Raw genomic sequence first — 26,393 nt, 5'->3', positions numbered from 1 at the left:
AGACTTCGTTTTCTCTGTCATAGTGTTTTAAGTTCAAGTTTTAATTTTATACACTGGCCCATTGGCAAATTCTTGTTCTTGCTGTCTCTTTGTCCCTCTGTTGTAAATGCTGTTTGAAAACATGTTTTCTATTTGGCAGTGTGACATTCCATTTATAATTAAAGTTGGTTGGATTTATGGAATTGTAGATTTATGGATTTGGTATGTATTTTGTAGGGTGCAGAGAAATTATAAATGAAAGTTGTCATCTTGTCTGAATCTGGTATTTGGGTTTATGGGTCTGTTCTTTTTTTTTTCATGTTTTTATTTTATTTTATTTTTTGTATTTGTGAGTTTATTTGTTTTAAAAATAACAGAAGCAGGGTTAATTGAAATGCAATTGTCCCTTCAGTACCCCTGATTTATTATCCAATTTTTACCTGGTTCATAACCACAGGCTTAGACAGTTTCTGGAAGACTAATGCAGTGTTTTGATGATTTGAAATATTCTACTTATTAAGTTTTGATCACACTTGCACACTAGTTTTACATGATTAAAGCAGCATTTTTAGTTTTTACAAGTAAAACATGAAAAAAATTATTTGGTAGCAAATAAAACTTATGTATTAGATTATTAGCTCACCAAAAAATGAATATTTTGTCATCATTTACTAACCCTCATTTTGTTCCAAACCCAGGCTGTTGCAACCTTTCTGAAGCTTGAAAGTCCCATTTTATTGTAATTACATGGAAAAGAGCATCCAGCGCATTATTAAAAATGTCTCCTTTTGTGATTGTTAGGATGCTAGATCATAGGCACATACTCTCTTCTATCACCTTCCTTTTTGGCTGATATTGGGGGTGGGTTTTGGAACCATCAAGAAAGTTAATAGGTGTGTTCGACTTCATGCAGTGCTGCACAGACCAATTGTCGCCGGACTTGAACCAGTGCATGTCGGTCAGAAATTTTGTCTGATTTGAGAGGGTGATCCATGGAAAAAAGAAAGTCATACAGGTTGGAACAGCATGAGGGTGAATAAATAATGACAGAATTTCTTGAATTTGGGGGTGAATTTTTGTTGAGCTATTTAGGTTTTAGAGTTTTACTCCTTTTAAACCCCATTTATGTTATCCTGTTCCCTCAAATGAGATCAACTTTCATTTTTTTCTCTCCATCAACAGTTAATTCTCCAGTCACATCTCCTTTCTCTCTCTGTCTGTCACTCTCTCTTCATAAGTGGGTCAGATCATGTGCGGCTTGTGTAGGAACTTACTGAAGGAAGTTTAAAGTATACATTTGGATCTGATTACTTTTCCCTCTGAGTGAGGCTGTTAGGTCACTCCAGTTTATCCAATAGCCTGTGATGTGTAACCTACTATGGTGTGTGTGTGTGTGTGTGTTTATTTCAGCCTTCTCCCTGGAGGGCTCAGGAATCAGCTTTGCAGACCTCTTTCGACTGGTGGCTTTCTGCTGTATCAGCAGGTAAGATGATCCCACTTTGAAAGCAACAAAAACTACCACTAAAAGTGCATGTCTTGTTTTGTTTCTAATATGTGTCCATTATGTGTTGTTGGTTTTGAAATTAATAATTTGTAAGAAATCTTAAAAACAAGCCTAACATGTTTTGATTAAAAGCAGTAAAAATTACCCAAGCATGTTTCCATAGCTCAGTGGTTTATAAGGGGTACACGTCTCTTTGCTATGATAGGCAAAACAAGTCTTTCAGCTCTTAGGGGTAAACGAGTTTGTGGCAGAGTTGCATACCGTCTGCAGCAAGGAGAACTTTTTCACTATAACAATAAAATCCCCACACAAAAAGTCAGAAATCAAAAGCGTTCAGGAAACGCGGCTGGAACGAGCACTCTATTTGCGACATGGTCTTCTACTGAGATCCGATATTAACTAGAGCGATAGCAAAGGGAAAAAAGTCTACGAGGAGACACAGCAAGAAATTACGCATGCCGAATTCAATCTGATAGTGTTGAAGATCCACAGATCACCATAGAATAATAGTAAAGAAGACATAGTCCAAGTTAGTGAGTCGTAATCAGTGTACATGGTTAGAGCAGACTCTTATAAACTCTTTTGTGTAATTTCAAGGTCTGCTAGACTCGCCAACCTTTGTGTCTGTGCCACTGACATGTCACCTCTGCTATTTCTCCATTTGACAAACTCACCCACATGTTCTGGTTGACTGCTTAATGCTTCTTCTTGAGATATGGGACAAAAGTCCAACAACTTTTCTTGCTGAGAGTTTTAAAATAGTAACATTTCCATTTTGAAATAAATTACGCTTCAGAGATATCATTTCTCTTAATTTTTTTTATAAAAAAGGCATTGTCTTATGTCTAATATTTTCTTGAAGCATGTTAGTAATATTTCTTACTCTTCTCAATATCCCTCTGCTCTCTCTAGGGATGTTCTGCCCTTCACCCTGAAGCTCCCTGAGGCTATCGCCACTGCAAAGACCCCTACAGATCTGGAGGAGGTGGCTCAGTTAGGAAGAGGTGAAATTACTGCTCTTTGCACGAATGTTTGCTTTCCGTAGTCTGTTTTACTGACCGTAAATGCTGACTGTTGAGTTTAAGCATTACTGAGACAGCATGAGTGCTCTTATGACCCTCAAGTATTTGTGTTAATTATACTGTATGTCTGAATGACTGGGTGTAATGCAGTGTGCACCCTAAACCTAATGCAGATGTTGCATTACATCTAGAATTCAGGTACCGGTAATTTATAAAAGTTTTAAAAAGTACCCACCAGGGTATGAAATGAACTTTTCTGCCCACCATCCACAGTGGCTGTTGAATGGGCAATTTTACCAGCCACTTTGATTTTTCATAGATAAATTATGGGCCCTATATTAAGAGTGCTAAACCAGTGGGAATGATATTTCAGTGGGAAATTCAAATTACACTTCAAACTAAACGAAAATATATTCAAAATAATGAAGTCAATTGCAGTGACTTAAAAATCACTCTACGAGAACAGGTGGAAAAATAACCAATACAAATTAGATCATAAATACAACTGTAAATATAAACATAATAATAATTGAAAATAAACCAAAATAAAGTTTAAACACAAATCTCATGAATTTTTGTTTCATAAAATGGAACTGAGTTTAGACTTTGCGCTGAAAACATACAGTACGTGGTGCTGAAGCACAATGACCTATTTCGCACCACTTCATTAACTTACAATACACCCCCAGTTTGCGCTTTGCACTGGCATGAAAATTACGCTTAGAATTAGCGCTCACTTGAAAATTAGATAAGACATTGTGCACGCGTAATTTTTTCCCCCACACTTATTCCAGCAACTCCCGCTATTTTATATAATTAAATGTCAAATGATTGAATGAAAATTGTCTATACATCACCAGCTTGACAACGCTGCCTGATTGGATGGTTATCTTACGCAGTTAAGAACGAAAACAGTTGAAAGAAGATGCAGGGGAAAGACGGACAAAACCGGTAAATCTCTTTGTTGGTAATTTCATAATTGATAGCCTCACAGGAAAAAAGTAGCCACCTTCAAGATAAGTCATTATGGTGATTCTATAACTTCTGACACTTTGCCGTTGCGACAGTAGAAAAATGTTGTGTTTTTCTTTTTATTAATAGTAAATGTCTGATAAATGTACTGGAAAGAAAATTAATTATATGTGACATCACTTTGTCCTGAACAATAAATTATTAAAAACTAACTGTATAATTAATTAATGATAAGAAGTTATAGAAAAGAAGTGACAATTTATGTTACATATCGTACATTGAGCTGTATGGAATATACTGAATAGTAAATAGGTTTGTCAGCTGTATAGGACAGAAGGGAGTAAAACACACACACACACACACACACAGACATTCATACACTGGAATATTCATTCATGCATGTGATACTTTTGTCTTGTCTAATGTTAACCAATTAAAATTCGCATTGAACTTTGAACTTAGTGGCTGTTTGTTTTTCTGCAACTTATACAATATAATGTCCCTCTGTTTATGGTTGCTAAGGCTATATGAACGACTTCCGAACTGGCCAAACACAGACCGCTTAAGTAGCCAATCTGAATACAGGAGGCGGGACCTACCAGAATACGGGTGGGGGGGGAAATCATGCATTGCGCACGGTTGTTGCGTGTTGCAACGACCGTTATATATATGTAAACTATATACAGTATAGTAGAAATTAACATATATAGAACAAACACATAAGTGCATATATAACACATAATAATACCATAATACTATTATTATTATTATGGTAAATTTGCAAAACTAAAGAGTAGACAAGCACAGAAGAGTAACTTGAGGCTGTACTGAATTATTCTGACTACACATGACAATTCACCTGAAGCCCCAATGTCGCTGCATGCCCTTTGCTTTGTATGGTAAAATATGCAGCCATAAATACCCAGAGATACTGAAATTATAATGCCAGAATACAGTAAACCTGAGAGTTGTGTTCATAATGCATGTAAAATGCAAATTTTTATGTGGAAATAAAGCTAACTAAACTCCAGGAGATGGTCAGAAATAATTTGCAGTGTTCAGCTTCAAATATATGACACTATTCTTCCAAACTGTTTCCAGACGACTGACAGAGAAGAGTGAAAACTCTTCACACGTGATTGTTATGCCAGAAGTGCTCGTGCTGTGCATGAGCGGCAGAGTGCCATTGAACCTCTGAACAAACAGCGAATCAGACAAGTTCATCAATGGCTTTTCTTATGTATGTTCTTCAAAATACAGTCAGGTGTGTTTCTTCAAAGTGAGTCTGTGTGTCTAAAGGTATTTCTTGTTATATGTCACTCCGAGACGTCTTACATGTCACCTGCCATAGTTGCGGGAAGATGACTAAAATTACCCGTCACTGCACAAAAAGTACCCGCATTTGGCTGGTGGTGGGTGCAAATTTCATACCCTGGTACCCACCTAGTGTAGCAGAGGACGCTTCGTCATTTATTGAACAATTTACAGATGACCACCAACTCTAAAGCATTAAGTCAATATAAAGAACACACATATGCAGTATTTTAGAGACTATGGAAAAACTATTTAGGTTGCGAATCAGATTGTATAATTTGCCACATGGGGAGTGTGGCATAACTAGAACATTGCTGGTTCGATCCATGTAATAAGTGTCGCATCTGCGAGGTGACTATCCACCACATAGTAAGTCACACATAGTCTTTTTTTTTTTTTTTTTTTTTTTTTTTTTTTAAGACTTAGTGGTTATTTATTTTCATGGCTCAGCCTTAAACCTCAGACTGTATGGACTGAATTATCAGAGACATGCTGATTCTGTAGTACGACAACATCCGGCATGTAGTGTGACTTCAAATATGGTTCTTGAAAACATCTGTCAGATATGTTCTGGAGCATTTACAACACAGGTGTTACTTTGCAATCTAGCACACATCAACATTGGACATGTGGCATTTAATGCACAGCTCATATGGCTGACATGTGCACATGATGAGACTGCAGGGAGGTGAAATTGACCACAGATGTGTTTGATGCTTGTAAATGTCTCTGTCAAACAGAGATCTGCTTGTGTGCTTTGTGTCTGAAACAGACTAAATGCTGTAACTGCACCTTATGTGACGTATGACATTCCTATAGTGAGACGTATGACGTATGTTTATCATTTGAAGTAGCAGAGATTATGAGATCGATTACAAAAGGAAAAAACACTGAAGCTTTATTACGCGGTTGGATTATAAACACGATTGAAAGAAAAGCATTGCTTACATCATTTGCTTACATCACTGTTGAGCTAAGCTTTCTTTTTGCAGTGCTCTAACTGTAATGAAACACAAGGATGACTGAAACACAGAGCTTTCTTTTTGTAGTTAACATCTAACTCAACTTGTTTGTTGTTTAATGCTAAATTTCAAGATATAAATATCTGCATTCTCAAGAGTTGGAGATGGTTATAGTTTAGGTGGGTGGAAAAAGGATAGCATTGAAATAGGATGATCATTTAGATTTGTGAGATTACATTCTTGTAATCTCAGAGGGGGATCAGATTTTCTTCAACAAGACCTAGCAGTTTCAATAGAAAAGGTGGGACAAGTACTGATTCTGACAGGTATTGTATCTTTTCTGATAAAGAATGCTGTTTGAAATAATATGGGTAGGCAATAATGAATTCTGAAATGGCCATGAAGAGTAAAACTAAGAGCTAGGATGGGTGTGGTACCTCCACACCAGGATCACTTCCAAGAGAAATTCCACCAAAGACTTCACTTAATTCCAGCTTAATCTTCTAGCTACAGTGGCTACGTTTACATGTACAACAGTACTCTGATTATTGCAATAATCAGAATATAAGGAATAATTCGATTAAAATGTTTACATGATTTGTGCCAACCACATCAATCCCATTTACATGCTACTTGTCTATACTCTGATTATTTGCTGAGAAATGTGATGTTTAAATGCTTTATATATATATATATATATTACTAAAAACAACTTGTTGCAAATATGTCTCTTTAAATACAGATTGGCATAAGGAAAATTAGTCAGTCAGTTTGTGAGTCTTTTTGAACGATTTATTAAAAGAACCACTTCATAATCATTTTCGACAACACTGGATGCATTCTCTGTTTTGATTCATTAAAAATAATCGGTTCATAAGAGTCATTTGTTCGTCGGACTACACTGGTTACTCTGTCTGTTTTGATTCTCTAAAAAGAATCGGTTCATAAGAGTCATTTGTTTGTGAATCGGAATACACTGATGGATGCTGTTTCACCTGCGAGCACAAACTCATTTCAAAAATGTGTTTCCTTCCCATTATTTTGCGACATATGGTCTTTCTATCTCCCCAACATTCAGTTCAAACTGCAAACGGACATTCACAACTCTGGAAAATGTTTTCTTTTGCCATGGGACTGTAGATGGGGGAGCACCACTGCTGTTTTACATGAAGCCGAAAAGGAAGTACAGCTGCTTCAAACCTGTGCTTGAGTGGAACATGATCCCGCAGACGCACTTTGGTCAGAGTGGAAGAAATGCGATTAAAGTGTTTACATGCCAGTATAAAGCAATTAAAATAGGAGTACTCCACATATCTTACTGCAGTTATCATTACTCTGATTATAAGCATAATTTTAATATCATAATCGCAATATTCTGTTTACATGAGCTACAGATTAATCACAGTATTGCCTTATTTGCATTATAATTGTATTATGAGGGTGCATATAAACGTAGCCAGTGGTTGGGACAATAGGAGAAAAGTTGAGAATGAGAGCAGAAAGACAAAGAAAACACAACATAATGTTAGCATTTTAAGTTTCTTTATAGCGAGTCAGACAAAGAAGAAAAATAAAAAGAATAGACTAAAGACAAGTGCAACTGTATGTGCAGGTGCAGATTTCCAGTAACTCAACTGGATTGCAGTAACCCTTGCCTGCATATGTGTGTCAGTTCTGATTAACTGATTCGAATGATTTAATCGGTTCCTGCTTATATGTTGCACATCATCAATGATATTAAAGCTGAAGTGTATAACTTTTCGATGTTAAAATACTTTCTCCTGTCCAGTTTAATATGTTAGAGAGTTCATCCAAAAATGACAATTATGTCATAATTTTCTCACCATCATGTTGTTGTAAACCTGTATGACTCTTATTCCGTGGAACACAAAAGATGTCTGCTAAATGAATACATTTAAATATGCAATATCTTTAATACCTTAACAAATGCATTGTACACAAAAAATAGACAGACAATATTCACACTATCTGCATCCAGTAGAAGTCAGTAGACTGCAGATGTCAAGATTTAAAGTGAAAGAGTTGCTGCATTTTGGTCTGTTCTCACCCAAAACCGATTGTATCGCTTCAGAAAACATGGAAAGCACTTGAGTCATATCGATTACATTTATGCTGCCTTTATGTCCTTTTTGGAGCTTGAAAGTGTTGTTCCCCATTAACTTGCATTGTATGGATATATTCACATCATATCTCAATCAAAATCGTTTGTGTTCCGCAAAAGAAAATAAGTCATATGAGTATGACACGGCATAATGGTGAGTAAATGATGAGATAATTCTCATTTTAAGGAGAACTATTCCTTTAAGTTGACAAAAGTTGAAACTTTACCAAAGTAAAGTGTCTTTTCCTGAAAATGAAAGCTCACATTACCAGAACAAAGAGAAGTCATTGCCTTGTATTGCATCAATGGAAAACGTTTGAAGAGGCGGCCTTTAGAATGAACCAGTGCGCAATACGAGAGAGGGAACAGAGAGCTGCAGCGTCTGTGCTCCTCCCACCCCTTCATCAGCATGTATGACTCACACCATTGAGTATGTGTGTGTGTGTGTATCCACATTACTCTACTACTTGCAACTCAGACAGCAGAGTCGCCACATAGTGTAGACGTGTAAACTTTCCCATTTGAAACCAGCTTAATGAGAAGACTGCCAATACATGTAGTGTAAGTTGTTTCAGGTTTGTGTTGATTATTCACAGGGCTGTCTTTGTTTTCATAAGTTTTTGTCATTGAAATGTTTTGCGGTTTTGTGTCTGCATCTACTTGATTTTACCAGTGCTTGGATTTCGTTCTGAAGTATTTTTGCTTTTGTCTTTGTGCTTTTTTGTGAAGTACTGAACAATTTCTGCTTTATATAAGTTATTCTCTAAAGTAGCTTCCCTTTTTATTTGTTTGTACTGCAGTTATGTAGTTTATTTCTCTCTTTTGCTCTTGTCTTCAATTAAATGTATGACTCAAGTGTATAACTGTTGAATGCCTTTTTACTTCCTCAAATTCAGAGGATGAGCTGAATTTCAATTTTGTGATTCTTTATAAAATCAGAATGCCTTATTTGATTGTGTTGTGCTGTCTTTCTGCAGGTTTCTGGGACTCTGAGTTTTGCAATAAGAGGAAGTGTTCTGTTTCTTGGGGCAGCATTTGTGAAAATTCACAACAGAGACCAAAACAGTGGGGTTGTAAGTTCTCCCCAAGAGACAGCATCCCAGCCATCCCACTCACTCGTACCCCATCCCAGCTTGAATTCAGTCAATCCAACGGAGCACTGTGCTTCATCAATCCTCTTTTCCTGCAGACACACCAACCTAACCAGTCACCCAACAAGCCAGATACGTTAACATCCCCTGGCAACGAGGGCATCTCTCAGCCCCAACACAGTGCCCAACACAAAACAGACTGCCAGCAGAACAGGCATAGCTGTGCAAGCAGTACGCCAAATAGCTCCAAAACCAGTGTGAGTAGATCTAATAGTGAATCTCACTCACCGCCACCTCGGCCTCCACCTCCTCGCTTTGCCCTTCGCAAGCAGAAGACCATGCCTGAGACAGTCTGCTGGATCAAAACGCCTCAGGAAAAGAGTAGCTTTCTTGGGAGGTTAGGTTCCTCCTTCAGTTCCTTATCTCCCTCATCCTCCCCACCCAAAAAGTTAAGCAAACCTATCCTGGTGCCTTCATCCCGCATTAAGAATTCCTCCAGCCTGCTTGATGCAGATGGACTCCGTTGCCAAATGGCCCTGGATGACCAGACCATTGAGGATGCTGTATCTTGGAGCCTGGCCAAGCTATCTATGTGCAACTCCAATGCTCTGGAAAACAGCAGCCCCGCAGATGAGCACAGCTCCACCAGACGAGACCGTTTTAGTGACATCAGCATCTCCACTTCATCCTCAGACTCTCTTGACTTTACTCACAGCTTCTCGCTGCCCATGGAGGCCAGTCCATCCAGAACCAACCGTCCTGCTGGTGACAGCAGCCTGGAGGAAGAAGAAGAGGAAGATGATGATGGCATCAACTTGGAGAGCGACCAGGAGGTGCCACCACCCTTCAAGTCAAAGAAACAGAGCAACGGCGGCACGTTTGTACTGCCACGCGCACTTAGAGGACATTTGCGCAAGATGAGCACCGTTCTCAATTCTTTGATGACGCCCGAGAGGAGAGCCATTCGGAAGATCATGGAGCAGTCCAGGGATAAAGGAACTTACTTTGGCTGCCTGGTGCAGGACTACGTGAGCTTCCTGCAGGAGAATCGCGGCTGCCACACATCAGGCTTGGACCTGCTGCAGACTCTCAGGCAGTTCATGACTCAGATGAAGTCCTACCTGCTGCAGAGCTCAGAGCTTAACCCCCCCATTGAGTCTCTCATTCCGGAGGACCAGATTGGTAAGGCTACCTCCCCTCAATCCAAATAGTTTTGTGTGAGAACGAAGATTTAATTGATCACTCTGGTGCCACTAATTGTGCACAGAAACTAAAAAGGGAGTGGAAGGCTTTTGTATGGAAATCTCACATCTGTTAGTTCATTTATTACTACCCACATTTCTTCCTCTTTTTCACAAACTTTTGAGAATTATTTACATTTTTACTTCAGTCTCATTTGTAGTGTGCAAAGATAAAGTGTATAACAGTAGCTTGTTTGGAGGGAATATTGTTCCCGTAAATTGTCACACTGTCCATAGCTTTCTGCAGGGTATGAGACAAAACAAGGACTGAAAAGAAACGGCATAAGCAGTTACGTGTTATGTTATGGTCCATATGCAGTAACATTTTAAGGGCAGCAACAGTATGCTGTTATCATGCTTAGCTCCTAATTATCCATATAAGTTGATTTAATTAATCACAAACTCTGAAATATGCATAGCTGGATCACGTTCCAGTGAGCACTGATGTGATTATATGCTTTGCCGCATAAGTGCATTACATCATTTTGGCTGTTTTTTTGTTTTTGTTTTTTTTCATTTGGAATGCCCAATTCCCAAAGTGCTCCAAGTCCTCGTGGTGGCGTAGTGACTTGCCTCAGTCCAGGTGGCGGAGGATGAATCTCAGTTGCCTCTGCGCCTGAGACCGTCAATGCGCGCATCTTATCACGTGGCTTGTTGAGCGCGTTACCGTGGAGACATAGCGCGTGTGGAGGCCCACGCTATTCTCCACGGCATCCACGTACAACTCACTACGCGCCACACCGAGAGCGAAAACCACACATTATAGCGACCATGAGGAGGTTACCCCATGTGACTCAACCCTTCCTAGCAACCGGGCCATTTTGGTTGCTTAGGAGACCTGGCTTGAGTCACTAAGCACACCCTGGATTCGAACTCGTGACTCCAGGTGTGGTAGTCAGCTTCACTACTTGCTGAGCTACCCAGGACCCCCGGCTGTGACATTTTTGTACAAAATACAGCATTGCAAAATTTTGCCTGTAATGCAAAGTAAATTCTGTATCATAAAATGGTGGGCGATTGAGCAGTCCCTGCATTCACCCTTCTCTGCAGTATTAAGTCACTGGATTATCTTTGTCAATGGTCATTAAATTCCACTCAATGCAGAGGATGAAATTAGTTAATATTGTCATATGCAATTGGCAAACTGACAAATTTAAACTAAGTCTTTTTTATATAGTGAAGGCTAAAATGCAGCATTAATGCAACTACTGAAGACAGACATCTTGAATGAGTTGTGTACCGTGGGATGCCACATATGCATGAATCCAGATGCATGCAGCATCTTTTTGTGAACTACTAGCAATGGGTTAGCTGTTCCATCAGATTCAGAAAATGTATTGTTGCCGAGTGGCTGTAGGGTCCCTTACAATGGTACTGTGGTAATACTACGACACAGTGTATATATACATATTTACCAAGGTACTGCCAAGAATATAATGGTACCACCATAGTACATGTACAAACAAACATTGCTAGTGCCAGGTACCATATCCAAAAAGCATGGTCTACCATGGTACTTATTTGTGGTGGCATTCTGAGATCTGTTGTTTTGAGAGGATGTTTACAAATATTGTAAGAGAGTCTCTCAGACGGAGAGGTTGCCTTGATGGATGGCTGTTTCTTATCTGAGCCACTTTCCTGTAAACCTTCTCCCTGAGGCACCACTCTGTCTCATTTGCCACTTATTTACAAGAACGTTCTGGCCATATCAGCAATAACAAATAGGATTTTTAACTAGCATTGGCAGTGTACAATACAAATACTGAGTTTGGAATGGCAGAACTTTGCATGTGTTTGGACTGTGTCTCATGAGATCCAATTTTGTTAAGCTGTGAGTGTATTTACGTGAGGCGAAAATCTCATCCTCTCATCTGGGCCTGGAGGCATTTTACTCCATGTGAGTGGGCACAAACAAGGCACATTGAGCTGAAAGATAGAGTGGCATATTCATATGTGGGTAGAGAAGCATTAGTATCTCTTTTGTTTAACTAGCCAAATGCCTTTATATACTGTACAATGACGCACTGAGAGTAAAAGTGCTTTAGACCTATATAATAAAGCAGTTAAATAATAAAGATTTTCATTTTATAATGGCTGCAACCAGACATTGTGTCTAGGTCAGGGTGATACAGCTAAAAAAAAAAATTATATCTTGACTATTTTAGCCAATATACAATATATCTCTTTTTTTTTTATATTTGCTCTGAAATGACTAAAAAAAAATACAGTAAAAAAAAATGTAGGCTATTGTTCCACACTAATTTTCACAATGTTTGATGATGGAGGAATTATATTTAATCATTTAAATAACAATACATAGTACTAGACAATCTACATATATTGTCAGGATCATTTTGATAAGTCACTTCCATATTAAAGTGTCATGGATGATTTTCAGCCCAGTCATTTTGTTATGGTTCTTCTAGGAATTTGTCATGATCCATTACCCCAAGCTCCCTCTTCTCTCTCTTTCTCTTATGGGTTGTAAACAAAGCCCTGCTCTGCAATGTGTTTTCTGCAATGGACCACTTTCCAGATGTTCTTAAAATGGACCTGAGCCAAGAGGGCCAGTGTCTCCAATATAGCTCTCCTACGATCAGACATAACCCCTCCTGCTTGTTGATTCAGGCTTGCGTGTATGTGGGCGTCAGGCAAGAATGCAAAGAAAGAGCTTTTGTTCAGAGCTCCTAACCTGACTCAACTGCCTATGTGGACCGGCAGGCTTTGTAGTGTAAGTCCAGTACAGTAAGGGCCTTTGCTATGAGATTACGCAGCAAGATATAATAATAATTTTCTATACCTTAAAAGAGCAAATGCAGAATGAAGACAAGCTTCACTTTCAAAATTAATGTTCAGAAAAGTAAGAAATACATTTTGGCACAATGTAACATATTTAAAAATGTCCCAAATTAGGAAAATGAGTTTTATCAATCCTTATATACTTTTTGTCACCAAACTAATAAGGTGACATAACTAACCAATATTTAGTTAATAATAATTATTAAATGTACCTACAATTCAGGACAAACAAAAACATTTGAGCCCACACAATAGCATTGTCACCAAAACTCAAATTCATTAATTTACAAAACTTTTAAGCCAACTAGAATTTTGGTATTGAATTCACTGTTAATCGACTAACCCCTGACAGTTAATGTCACCCTGCCAATGATATTTTTGCTGAGCTCTTTTTCTAAAATGAGATGGTTCCATCTTCCAAGTTTGAGTCATAACAGAGTTAAGACACTGTTTTGTCACGATATGTCTGGAAAAACTCATTGCTGCTACTTCAGGCCCAAGGATTTATTTATGTATTTATTTATTGTCGTATCGCCACACTATTTTGAGTACTTCCTGAATAGAGATAAAGTTTCAAGTTATCTTGAATGTGGAGGGGTTTTATTTGCTCTTTTCTGGTTTAGTTTGTGTGTGCCTTTGTTCTGTGAAGTGACATACGTTGTGGTCATGTAGAGTGTATTTGTGTGGGAAGCATCACTGGATTCACTTCTCCTGTGACTTTGGCTTCATTTTCCAAACTTTGGTGCAGTGCAGAACTGCAGAGAGTGAGCGATGTTGAGGAAAACAGAAGATTGTTTTGAAAGGATGTTAACAAACCTTGGAAGATAGCCTTTCAAGTAGAGACTTCCTTGACAGAAGACAGTTTCTAATGTGAGACACATTCCTGTAAACTGAGGCATCACTCTTTTGCTGTCACTGCTGTTTTCAGTCACATTCTTGCCATATACTGTATGTATATGGATATAAGTTCGCTTAGCACTTTATTAAGAACAATATGGTCCAAAAAAAAAAAAATAGTGCCCGACATGGTCTTCAGCTGTTGTAGCCCTTCCGCCTCAAGGTTCGACACGTTGTGCATTCTGAGATGCTATTCTGCTCACTACAATTGTACAGAGTGGTTATCTGAGTTACCGTAGCTTTTCTGTCAGCTCAAATCAGACTGGCCATTCTCTGTTGACCTCACTCATCAACAAGGCATTTCTGTCCGCTCACTGTATGTTTTTTTTTTTTTTTTTTTTTTGGCACCTTTCTGAGTAAACTCTATGGACTGTTGTGCGTGAAAATCCCAGGAGATCAGCAGTTACAGAAATACTCAAACCAGCCAGTCTGACACCAACAATCATGCCACGGTTGAAATTACTGAGATCACATTTTTTCCCCCATTCCGATGGTTGGTGTTAACATTAACTGAAGCTCCTGACATAGCTGAATAATTTTATGCATTGCACTGCTGCCACAAGATTGGCTGTTGTTCCTAATAAAGTGTTAAATGAGTGTCAGTGTAGATGTGTAAGGAATACTTGATTCCAGTTTGTCAATCTTGGCATTCTACGGTCAAATATTTCTGCATAATGACGGCTAAACTGTATAATTGTCCATTGGCAAACAATCTCCTGAACTGTGCTAGTTTTACGTCTCTCATAGCTATATTCTGCAGCTCTTTCTACTCAATCACATATTTTATCTATTTACTTACTTTGGACTTCAAATATTAAAAACAATCTTTCAATATTATGTCAATTTATTGGTTTATTAGTAAATAACCATGTAGGCCTAATAAGCTGGATAATACATAAAGATAATGTTAGCTGATTAACACAAATGAAACCCTTTTTTGGATGACATAGTACAAGAAATGGTCTTGTCTGGGTTTCTTTTGCCTTATACCACATCACTCTTGAATTCTTGATTCTGATTGGTTGTAAGACATTCTAAGGAGTTGATTAATCTTCTATAACTGCATGGGTATGAAGTAGTTCCTGCATTACCACTAAGGATGTGCATTATTGTTCAATAATTTTCCGATCCATTGTCAGTTCCTATTGTAATGACAGACTCTACATTATCCTTCACTTAATTTACAAAGAAATTATGCACCTATTCCAAATCCATTTGCTCCCACTGCAATTGTGGTTTTTCCACAGAATAAAATGCTTAAATGGAGCTGCATATCATCTCAGTTCCTCTAAAATCTTACCCCACCCTCTTGCCTTCATTAGCAGAGCTCTCTGCTTCACCCAAAATGTGAGAAGGGCTTTGCTTGTTTACTGCACAGTCTGCTCTCCCTGGGGACAGACAACCATACAAACAGATTTGCAACTATGCAGCAGTTATGTGTGCATAGCCAATTCTGTTGATAATGGGTTAATGCATGTTTCAGTTGTGCCAAAGGTAAAGTCAGACCTCTAAAACCCCCTGATGCAAGGCAGGCGGATGTGACGATTTATTAGTTGTGATACTGAATAATTTTGAGAGTGAAGTGGGAGTAGCTGTGGCCTTGAGTGTTTAAAAATAGAAACTGTTTATTTCCTCATGGTGATTGTTGCAGACAGTTATTTGACCCCTTCATGACCACTACCAACACACAGCCTATTATTGTTTTTAACTCTTTACTTTGAGGTCATTTGAAATAAATCTCAAAACCATGTTTAGGTGACGTAAACTTCATTTCCCAAACAGGTTTGTCAAGTTATAACAGTCACTACTGTAGCATTTGATTCACTCTGCAATTCAAGATTAAGCCATTTACAGGGAAATGAGGTGTAGTATTTTACTTGTTACAGTGTTAAAAGTTGTGCAACCTTTTAATCATATAACACACTGGAGTTCTTCCAGAAAACAACCCACCTACAAATTATTATGTTATATTAGCTTAACTTATTTATGTAGAATTAAAGGATTTTTACACTGGTGTTATCCATAATTAATTGATTATAGAGCCAATATATATAAAAGAAAAAAGTACGCGATGTGCCGCCAAAGCATGTCTGTTGCCAGACCTCTTATGGCGTTATGCCTTGTGGTGTTGCTTCCTTCAGTGGTCCAGTGTGCTGACAAAAGCACCCTCGTCTCTATAGTCAGCTTTCTCAAAAGCCTGATTAAACATTGCATTCTGCTATTTAGATCAGATGATTTTAGTTACACATACACTCCCTCCATTTTATAGTTGACTTTATTATGGTGATATGACCTTCAAACGCTGCTTACACAATCAGTTACAAGGTAGAACTTGTTTTATTGAGTCATATGAGAGCATACCGGATATATTTGTACTGTGGAGAAACGTTTTGTATTTGAAGTGTTTTGGAAAGGCAGGTGTAAAAATACCAAAAGCAGATATTCCCCTTCCAAAGAGGAAATGGAACTATGAGCCACTTCGGAGATCCCAGTCAATATACTCATGGTCACAGTCATTTCAGTCACAATTCAGTTTTGTCAAAACAAGTTGTTATGGCTATTTAGAATTTAATCTGAATAGTGGTCAACTCGTTTTCAATGGCTGACGGATACCAATTCCTATATCTATAGAGCAGTGTGTCTTGTGCCCTATATATTATCAATATATGCATATTGCAATCTACTGGTTATTGTTTTTAAATTCAAGCTATTTAAAATATCTAACCTCTTCCTCCTACATAGACCAAGTAATGGAGAAAGCCATGCACAAGTGTGTGCTGAAGCCCCTGAAGCCTGTGATAGAGGCCGCTCTGCAAGACTTCCAGGTGAGCAGTGGGACTTGGCAGCAGTTAAAGGAGAATCTGGTGTTGGCCAAAGCCAAGCAGCCCCAAGAGATGGGTGTGGATGGAGCCTTTCCCCCTGACCCTGTGGCCATAGAGAAGATCCGTCACAAGTTTCACATCATGTGCAAGATGTACTCACCTGAGAAGAAAGTGTCTCAGCTTCTCAGTGTGTGCAAGCTTATCTACAGCATTATGGAGAGCAACTCAGGTACATGAGCGAGATGTTTCTTCACAAAAAAGAAAAAAGAAAATTCTGGCATTGTTCATGTTGTTCCAAACCTGTATGAATTTCTTTCTTCCATGTAACACAAAAGGAGATACTAGATGGAATGTCAGCCTCAGTCACCATTCACAGTCATTGCATGGAAAAAAAAGATGCAATGAAAGTGTATGGTGACTTAGTCTGACATTCCATCTAGTATCTCCTTCTGTGTACCAATACCAGTCTATACCAATTTCGATACCACAGCAAAAACTAATATTAACTAATTTATAAATTAAGTAACAATTTTTTCATGTTCTTAAGTAATTATTAAAGACGAGTAAACAGTCAGAAATACTATAAGAACACAGAGAAAAATGACATGCTATAGAACAAATTAAGAAAGCAGTTATTTAAAGGAATATTCCATGTTCAATACAAGTTAAGCTCAGTCGACAGCATTTGTGGTATAATATTGATTACCACAAAAATTAATTTTGACTTGGCTCTCCTTTTCTTTAAAGAAAGCAAAAACTGTGTTCCAGTGAGGCACTTACAATGGAACTGAATGGGGGCCGTTAATCCATAAACATTAAAATACTCACTATTTTAAATGTATAGCCACAAGACATAAACAATATGCGTGTTTACGTGATTTTTGTGTGTTAAAATCGCTTAAAGTCTGTGTAAAGTTATAGCCAATTTTACAACTTTGTTGCTATGACGATGTAATGTCAACAAACTCTAAAATGACTGTAAAAAATATGATTTAAACAACTTTACAGCTCAAATAATACAAATAATTCCAAAAATTGGCCCCATTCACTTCCATTGTAAGTGCCTCACTATAACTTTGATTTTTGCTTTTTTTTTTTTTTTTTTTAAGAAAAGGATGGACGAGTCTAAATACATTTTAGTGATAATCAATATTATGCCACAAATGGTGCCGATTGAGCTTAACTTGTATTGAACCCCGAATATTCCTTTTTAAGTTAAATATATATAAATATAAATATATATATAGCAGTATCAAATATTCAAGTAAACATTCAGTAATTGAGAAAAAAAGAAAAAAGCAATGGATTGTAAAACAAAGCTATTTAAATATCTTATATAGTCTTCACTGTAGAATAATTAGATTAAATACTGATAATGAATGTTGTTTGGTTAATAATAAGGACACAATAGTCAGCAGCAGGTCTGTTAGGCTGCATTTACACTGCAAGTCCTAATGCACAGATCTGATAGTTTGAAACAAATCTTACATTTACTTTAGACATTACTGACTAACACATTAATACCTTGCCAAGACAGGTATTTTAAATTAATTTTGAAGTGTATTTGACTGTTTAGGTGCATAACTTGCAGAGCTTACATGCTCACAAGCGAACAAATAGGAAAAAGTTGACTTTCAGTCAAAGCGTGCAGGTACTGAAATGAGTCGTACTTTGTACTACTAGTACATTTAAAAAAAAAAAAACAAAAATGAAGTATCAACTTGGAACTGTAATACAGGTACTTTTGAAATCGTTTTGGTACTTTGAAAGTAAATTATGACAGAATTTTCAGTTTTGAGTGAACTATCCCTTAATGTATGATTTTAATCAGTTGTTATGTATAGAACAATCATAATACTTAAGCAAAGACTCACGATTTCAATCTCTGTTGTAATGGCAGGGAGGATGTATGGGGCTGATGACTTCCTCCCCATGTTGACATATGTGATGGCACAGTGTGACATGCCTCAGCTCGATGCAGAAATTCAGTATATGATGGAGCTACTGGATCCTTCACTGCTTCATGGAGAAGGTATAAAAGACACCACTGTGATCCTCTTTTACTATCTTCCTATTTGGTTTATTCATCATCATAATCCATTCCATAGTGTGGATATGTCAGATGGTGGCCTACTGTAGTAACTACAGTGTTGCCATATATTAAACTTTCTCAATAAATCTCATCTCTGTTTGTAGGAGGCTATTACCTGACCAGTGCATATGGAGCTATGTCTCTCATCAAGAACTTCCAGGAGGACCAGGCAGCCCGTGTGCTGAGCTCTGAGACCCGTAACACTCTGCACCAGTGGCACCGCAGACGCACCACCCAGCGTACCACACCATCTGTGGATGACTTTCAGGTACATCTCTCTAGACATGTCCTCTGGTCCAAAACCTAGTGAGCTTACTTGCTGTCTACTGTCTAAATAGGCAACTACCTTCTAAGGCAGCACCCTAACTAAAATTAAGCATAAAGAAGTGACTGATTTGAAACGCTCTACATAGGCAGGAGCTCTGTTCATACAAATAGGCTCTTTGCGCAAAGCGCAGAGGAGACTAGACTTGACAGTGAGTGTCAGTAGAGTTTGGTGTTAGCATGTTGCTAAGCTAACAGTGCAATACTCTAATAAGCATAAAAATGCATAGCTTACACAAATATTGGGTAAAAATTTTTTTTTTTCAATTTTAATTAGATTTAACTATTTTATCAATACTTCTGTATTGAAGGAATTATAAGTATATCTATATTAATTTTTCTCGTTTTGTCCACCGTCTGGGGATGCATGGGATTGCATCACCACTAAGAATACATGCAGTATAATTTGGACAAAAGAATGTGTCCTTTAGAACAGCCTTTGCACAGGGAGCGCAGGGAGTTCTATTGCTTATGTCACTGACTTTATGGATGTAGTGAGTTTACGATTATCATATATGTTTGGATTGACACCTATATTTTTCCTTGTCTGTATTCAGAACTACTTGCGGGTGGCACTGCAAGATGCAAGCAACGGCTGTACAGCCAAAACCCTTCAGGTGCAACCTTACGCCACAACGGAAGATGTGTGTCAGATATGTGCGGACAAGTTTAAAGTTTCAGACCAGGAGAACTATGCCCTGTTCCTGTTGACAGATGAAACGACACAGCAGCTGTCCCCGGACACTCACCCACAGAAGATCAAGGCCGAACTGCACAGCCGCCCACAGCCGCAACTGTTTTACTTTGTGTACCGTCAGATCCAAAACCTCACGGTCCCTTCAGACCAGCTCAATGGCAATACTGTGCCCAACTAAAAGAGCAAGCCTGGTTTCCATCAGGTCCTCTCAGAACTCCGAATGCATCATTAATTTCCTTTCATAGAAACACTGCTAACGTCTGCATTGTTTTGAAAACGTGCGTGTGTTGGAGGGAAGCGGAAAATGTGTTTAGAGGGAAATAGGGAAGGAAGGATGTGTCTGACAGATGCAGCACTTTTTTACTGCTCTGTCTTCACTATTTTCAAAGCAGGAAGTGGCACGTGACCATCACAAGAGGATAGCTGTACCCAAACTGCAAATGCTACAATTATGGAATTAATGCAACACATTCAGGTTAGCAGAAGATCTGCAACATTACCATGTTTATGGTGTTTCTGTAAAGCTTTCATGTACAATTCACATGATGTCTGATGGTTTTAATTCACATGCAGAATTGTGCCCTACATACCTCTCCTGTCCTATTTTTCTTTTCTTTTTTTTCTTTTTTCCTATGGTGAGAGATGGTGGTATTGTTCATAAGACTGCTATCCTATGCAGAGACTGCTCAGTGCTGGAAACATTATTGTGATGAATTTTAGGAAGTTCTTTGAGGATATCCTTATAAGAACTCAGACTAATTTTCTAATGTAAATCTTATACATGATATTTTTGCAGTTGCTGGTAAACTGCATTCTTTTTATATATGATTTATTGTTATAGATTTGCATGTATCTATATGATGATAAGACCAATTAAAGAACCAGGCATTGTTGCCAGTGATGTTTTTTATCATATTTTTTTTATGAATTATGATCAGTCAGTGCTTACAGTCATTAGTCTGTAAAGCAAAGTCTTGTTAAAAACATTAAGAGCAATGGAGCAAAATTGTGAGGCTATGTTCTAAAATACTGTACTACTGACAAGCTTAACAGTTGGGGCTTGTGGTAATCTAGAACTGTGTTGTACTGATTTTCATTCTGGCTTGCAGGTTTTCAGGGTTTTGGCAAGTAAGGCAAAAGGAAAGTTCAGTGTAATGTAAGAAAGAAGCAAACAAAATGACATGGAAAAAAGAAAAGAAAGGAAGAATGGGAGGTAAAGAGTCATTGGTTGCAATATCAACAGACAGAAATTATTTTTAAGTGTCACTGTAAAGTGCTATCAGGGAATATCGGGAGGGATGAGTCACATAGTGGAGAATACTTGTCTTTTACACTCATAACTATACTCATAACCTCATAACTACAATAACTTACCAAGTATTAGATTTTCTACTAATGTACTTTACGTTTGCATGTTTTGATGTAAACTCGGGGCATTTTTTTTTTAGATTTAAAAGACGGGGGTGCTGAAATGCTCTAACCCATGTAACGTTTATATAGAAACACTAGTCGCATCTGAAACACAACTACTTGTTTCAAGTCTTGAAATGTATTTTAAAAGTGATTTTAACAAGATATTTTATGTCTGGTAAGTGTATACATATTTATATGCAATCTGTGCTGGAATTTTTCACAGATCTGAAAGCACTTGATTCAAAGTTTTTGTGTGTTCTTCATGGAGTCTACTAGAGTAGTTCCTCATTCCTTAGATCTTCTTATTTGTCATTTTGTACATGTATTCTGTTGCACACAATAAACTAATGTCGAAGATTTTTGTCTCTGTCATCTATTACAAGCTTCAAAAACTTTTTCTACATAACGGGTGGTTTGGCACTCAGCCAGTTCCTTTCCCGAAATAGGTTAATACTTTACTGCTTTATCACCATGAGGGCTTTTACGCCCCACATTTGCGATTCCAAGTAAACAGAAACCAAAAAGAAGGCACAGTGTGCTCCTCTGGCTATGTTTTCGAAGTGTCTTTCTTGAGAGAAAATTGTGTGTGTGTTAGAGAGAGATCGTTCAATACTTACAGACAACCTTAACTCCCATGAACTCTTGTCTAATAAAATTATATTTTTATATATTATATATAATTTTACATACTGATATATCTTGTTATACATAATGTCTTAACTAAGTGAGCATCTTATTTGGGACAGTACTGAATCCTGCTGATTTGAACTAGATACTGAATTTCTTAAAATGTTGTGAGAAATGTTGTAAGAATTTAGCTCCTCTTAGTGGATATTATTGAAATAAAACCTCAGAAGTAAAATCAAGGAAAAGTGAGACTTTAACAGGGCCTTTGTTGTAGTTGTAAGAATTGTAAAAAATAAATAAAAACCTTGTTCAGCTCAATGCACTTTAATATATATATATATATATATATATATATATATATATATATATATATATATATATATATATATATATATATATATAATTACATATAACTTTAATGAAACAAATAAAACAGGCTACAATGTTTCAAAATGAAATATACTGTGTGCATAAATAATGCACCGATTACAATGTAAATAGACACTTCAGCGTTTCTCGTTTCCGGGGATAGCCCTCGCAGGGTAACCTTACTTCCGGTATCAACAACGGCAACTGAAACGTGAGCAAGATCTGTTGAAATCAAAGTCTTCATACAAATTAAATAGCGTGTAAATGTTTGATCTGACTTAATGCTTTGTTGGCGACTCTACAGAGCTTTAATGAACATTCTGACAACTTTAAGGAAGGCATAATGCAACTAAATTCCAGATATTCAAGCTGTTACTGGTCTTAGACTACACCGGTAATAAATAACTTTAACTAGTCTAGGCCTTCAGTGTGATTCATGCCATTAAGAAAATACAGTTTCACAATGAATAAGACACCATATGCCTTTGGGCATCATACATTATGTCGCAGCTAACTAGTAATACCAATTGACGTTTTAAAAACATGTCCATGCACGAAAGCCAGAACTTGCAACGAAACTTAATGCTCAAGCAAGCCTAATTTTAACTGCAGCATGACTGTTTTGTAAAATGAACGTCTCCCGAACAGACATTCAAAAATCATAATTTTTCATATGATCTCCGACCATAAATGCATTCCATTCCCCGATATTCGGAAGATGACATTTAAGGAAACAAGCAACGCTCCCGTTAGCTTAGCAGGGGTTTGACTCTCATTAGAGATGTCTCCTAGCAACCCAACTGATAAACAATGCTGCAGCGCTAGCATTTGTGCTTCAGGTGTATGATTATCAAAATAAATTTTAATGTTTTATACACATGTTTCTGCAGCAGGCGTTTGTTAAACAAGCTTTAATATCATGTAATGTGGAAACAAACTAATTTAATGATATTACTTAATAAAGTGAATGTTTATCACTTACTTTGTATATCTCCCTGAGTGTCGACATGTTTGTGTGACATCATGCCCCTGCATCTCGGTGAAATTGGAGTTGAGAATTTCTGCACAAGCCTACAAATCGTAATTCTGACTAAAAGATGCATCCCATTGCACCTTTCCTAGTAGGAAGTTGTAAAACTGACTTTCCGAGTTGAATGGAATGCAGCACTACTTTTCAAACCTTGATCCGACACTGAATGCTCAAGCAGCCTAATTTACATTTAGAAAACTCTTGATGTTGATAGCAACATCATAACAATGCAAAAAGCACTTACCAATTTACTTGAAGTGAAAATCAGTCCTCCTTTCCTGTTTAATAAATTAAGCAATCACACGGTCATGCAGAACATTTCCTGTTTTTAAATCCATAAGGATCTCTTTCTCAACGGCAATACCGGCAGTGATGACAGCCGACTGGACAGACAGCTTGATCTTACACTTCTCGCTCTTGAATTACGTATCACTTAAAGCGTGATTGCGTCACTCAAGGCCAGCTAGAAGGCCTGGACCAGGACATATCCTAAAGATCACACCCACCAAGAACAAATAAATCAATCTGATAGGCTGATGAATCTGACAATCTGACTTTAGTTGCCCATTCATTTGCACTGTTGAGGGATTCTGAAGAAATTCTGAAGGCCTGAGGGGGTGGAGCTCAGACTCACACTTTGCTTGTAAGCATCAATGAATAAATTCTGACTGGATAAACTTTGCGTTTTTCTCTATTTGTTTGTAGGGCGCCGTATCATGGCTGACCCTGCACTCTGACCCCAGCCTAGCTGGGATATGTGAAAAAGAAGAATTTCACTGTATATGTGCAAATGTATAATGTGTGATAAATAAAGAAAATTATTATAATTATAATTAAATTATAATTATTATTATAAATTATAAATTATAGATTAATTAATAGTGGAAAGCGATTAAAAATACATGCAAATGTATAATGTGTGATAAAGAAAATTATTATAATTATAATTAAATTATAATTATTATTATAAATTATAAATTATAGATTAATTAATAGTGGAAAGCGATTAAAAATACATAGGCGAAAAGGTGATTGAGAATGAAAGGATGAAAAATATTTATTTATTTAGCATGTTAGGCCTGCAGAGAAGGCTTTGCTGGCCCTGAGAAATCACCACTTAACTATAATAATAAGGTAATACATTATCATCGTTATTCTCCATGTCTGTTTGAGTCGGCTCTGCATTACTGCAAGTAAAACAGCATGTGAGTTGAGAAAATCATGGACACCAGCTCTTATCCCTCACACACCTGTGCAGCTCCAGAATGAGGAGTAGGGCAAAGGAAAATAATGTCTGATCGCTCACACCATGGACACTTTTATAAACAGAGACACTTCTGTCATCTCTCTATCTGATATTTCTTCTCATTCACATGCTCCTGACATCATCATAAAACTGAGTGTAGTATAGCACTGATTCTTGATCAAGAAATTCATAACAATAAAAATACTGGAAAAGTTCAATCTAAAGGAAATGTGTATACTCGGGACATTTTTTACTTATATTTTCAAATAATTTCATTCGATTTTTTTAAAATGCATGCTCTATAACTTAACCTGTCCTCAGCAAGAGGTCACAATGTTAAACTGCTAAACAAAGTGTTTAAAAATGCAACAAATTCATAAATATCAAATGAAAGGTAGGGATCTGTAAGATATCGAACAATACATTAAGAACACTTTAAATGATATTGCCATAAAAAGCTGCCTATCAAAGTTGTGTCCTCACTTTGCGTCAACTCCATCAGATTTTTTTAAAATCCTGAATAAATCAGAGAATGTCCTGATCAGCTTTAACTCCGAGTACCCCTTTCCCACTTCCTGCTCATGGTGGATGCAACAGTAGGACATGTGGTCTGGTACGTTTTATATTTTTCATATTTTAAACAAACAATGTCTAAGTCTCTGGGGTCACAGCTTCAACTTGTCAACTCAGTCATTCTCATTATTATAATTTCTGTTAAATTTGTGGGATCAGTTTTGCCATTTTAGTTTAGTTTAGTTTAGTTTATAGAGGCATCTTCATCTGAGGGGGGAAAAAATGGCTCCAGTGTACAACACATGGTTAAGATGGAAAAATATTAAAAATGTCAACTCCGTCAGAATTTTCAGAATAGCATGAAAACAGAAAAGAAATATACAAATACAGAGAATGTATTTTATCACTTAACTCCTTTACTGATCACTATTATTAGATAATTAAAGACTTTACACTTGTTGGATGAATCAAATTAAAATAGCACACTTTTTGGTGTGTCTGACAGAGTTGAGACAAATTACAGTAAGATGTAAGTTATGAAGTGAATAAATGTCCATTTTCAGAAAAAAAAAAAAAAAAACGTTTTTATAAAAACCTGTTCCCTTACATCGTTCGTTAGCTGAGACCTTTGTCTACAAATATATCCATTTCAAATTAATTTAGTATTAAAAAATAAAAACTCAGATTTTAAACATATTTTGTCCCTTATCTCAAGAATCAGTGATAGTTAATGATTGTCATTCGGGATAATATTCATTAAACTGTGTATTTTTCACCATGAAGCCAAACCCACTCAGATATACGTCTGTCTTTTACATTGCACACTGTTAAAATTTTAAAATAAGATTTATTTATTTGATTTTTTTCCATAGTAATTTTATTATCCCTATAAATAAAAGATTGGGACCATGGCTGTTAAATGTTCAGAAAAATATCCCTTTCGTGTTTCTGAGAAGTGTATGTAGCAAATGTTCTTACTATGTAAATCTGCACAGAAATATCCGATGTAGTGTTTATTCCACTTTGCAAACGTTCATATTGTTATAATCAGTATAAAATGCATTTTTATTGCACAGTTCCTTATTGCTTTCTGCTACTGGGATAGTGGGGTTAATGTACATTGTGTATATAATATATATCATATATGAAAATAGGTAAATAAATTTGACAAGATGACTTGGTTTCATTAATTTGATTATTTATACATTTATACTGCATTTACATTTTTTTGGGAGTTTAATACGAGGTTCAATGAGACATAGTAAATTTTATTTGCATTTTTGCATCTGTGCTGGGAGTATATAAAGCTTTTATAGGGCTCGCTGTCCCCTTCGGCATATCGCGGCGACGTTTTGTG

General features: G+C 37.1%; 1 protein-coding gene across 2 annotated transcripts in view; it reads left to right on the top strand.

Annotated features, from left to right (window-relative positions):
* Nucleotides 1-21,608, top strand: part of rin2a (Ras and Rab interactor 2a) — a 58,332-nt gene extending 36,724 nt beyond the window's left edge. For both annotated transcript variants that reach the window (XM_051647652.1, XM_051647653.1), the window contains 7 exons: nt 1,390-1,462; nt 2,396-2,487; nt 8,853-10,148; nt 16,646-16,954; nt 18,626-18,757; nt 18,922-19,085; nt 19,699-21,608. In XM_051647652.1, the coding sequence (XP_051503612.1) occupies nt 1,390-1,462; nt 2,396-2,487; nt 8,853-10,148; nt 16,646-16,954; nt 18,626-18,757; nt 18,922-19,085; nt 19,699-20,016 (2,384 nt within the window). In that variant the 3' untranslated portion in view covers nt 20,017-21,608. The remainder of the gene's footprint in view (nt 1-1,389; nt 1,463-2,395; nt 2,488-8,852; nt 10,149-16,645; nt 16,955-18,625; nt 18,758-18,921; nt 19,086-19,698) is intronic.
* Nucleotides 21,609-26,393: the final 4,785 nt, after the last annotated feature.

The sequence above is a fragment of the Myxocyprinus asiaticus genome, chromosome 21 (assembly GCF_019703515.2).
Source record: "Myxocyprinus asiaticus isolate MX2 ecotype Aquarium Trade chromosome 21, UBuf_Myxa_2, whole genome shotgun sequence".
NCBI classification, from domain to species: domain Eukaryota; kingdom Metazoa; phylum Chordata; class Actinopteri; order Cypriniformes; family Catostomidae; genus Myxocyprinus; species Myxocyprinus asiaticus.
This window is presented reverse-complemented; position numbering and strand designations above follow the sequence as displayed.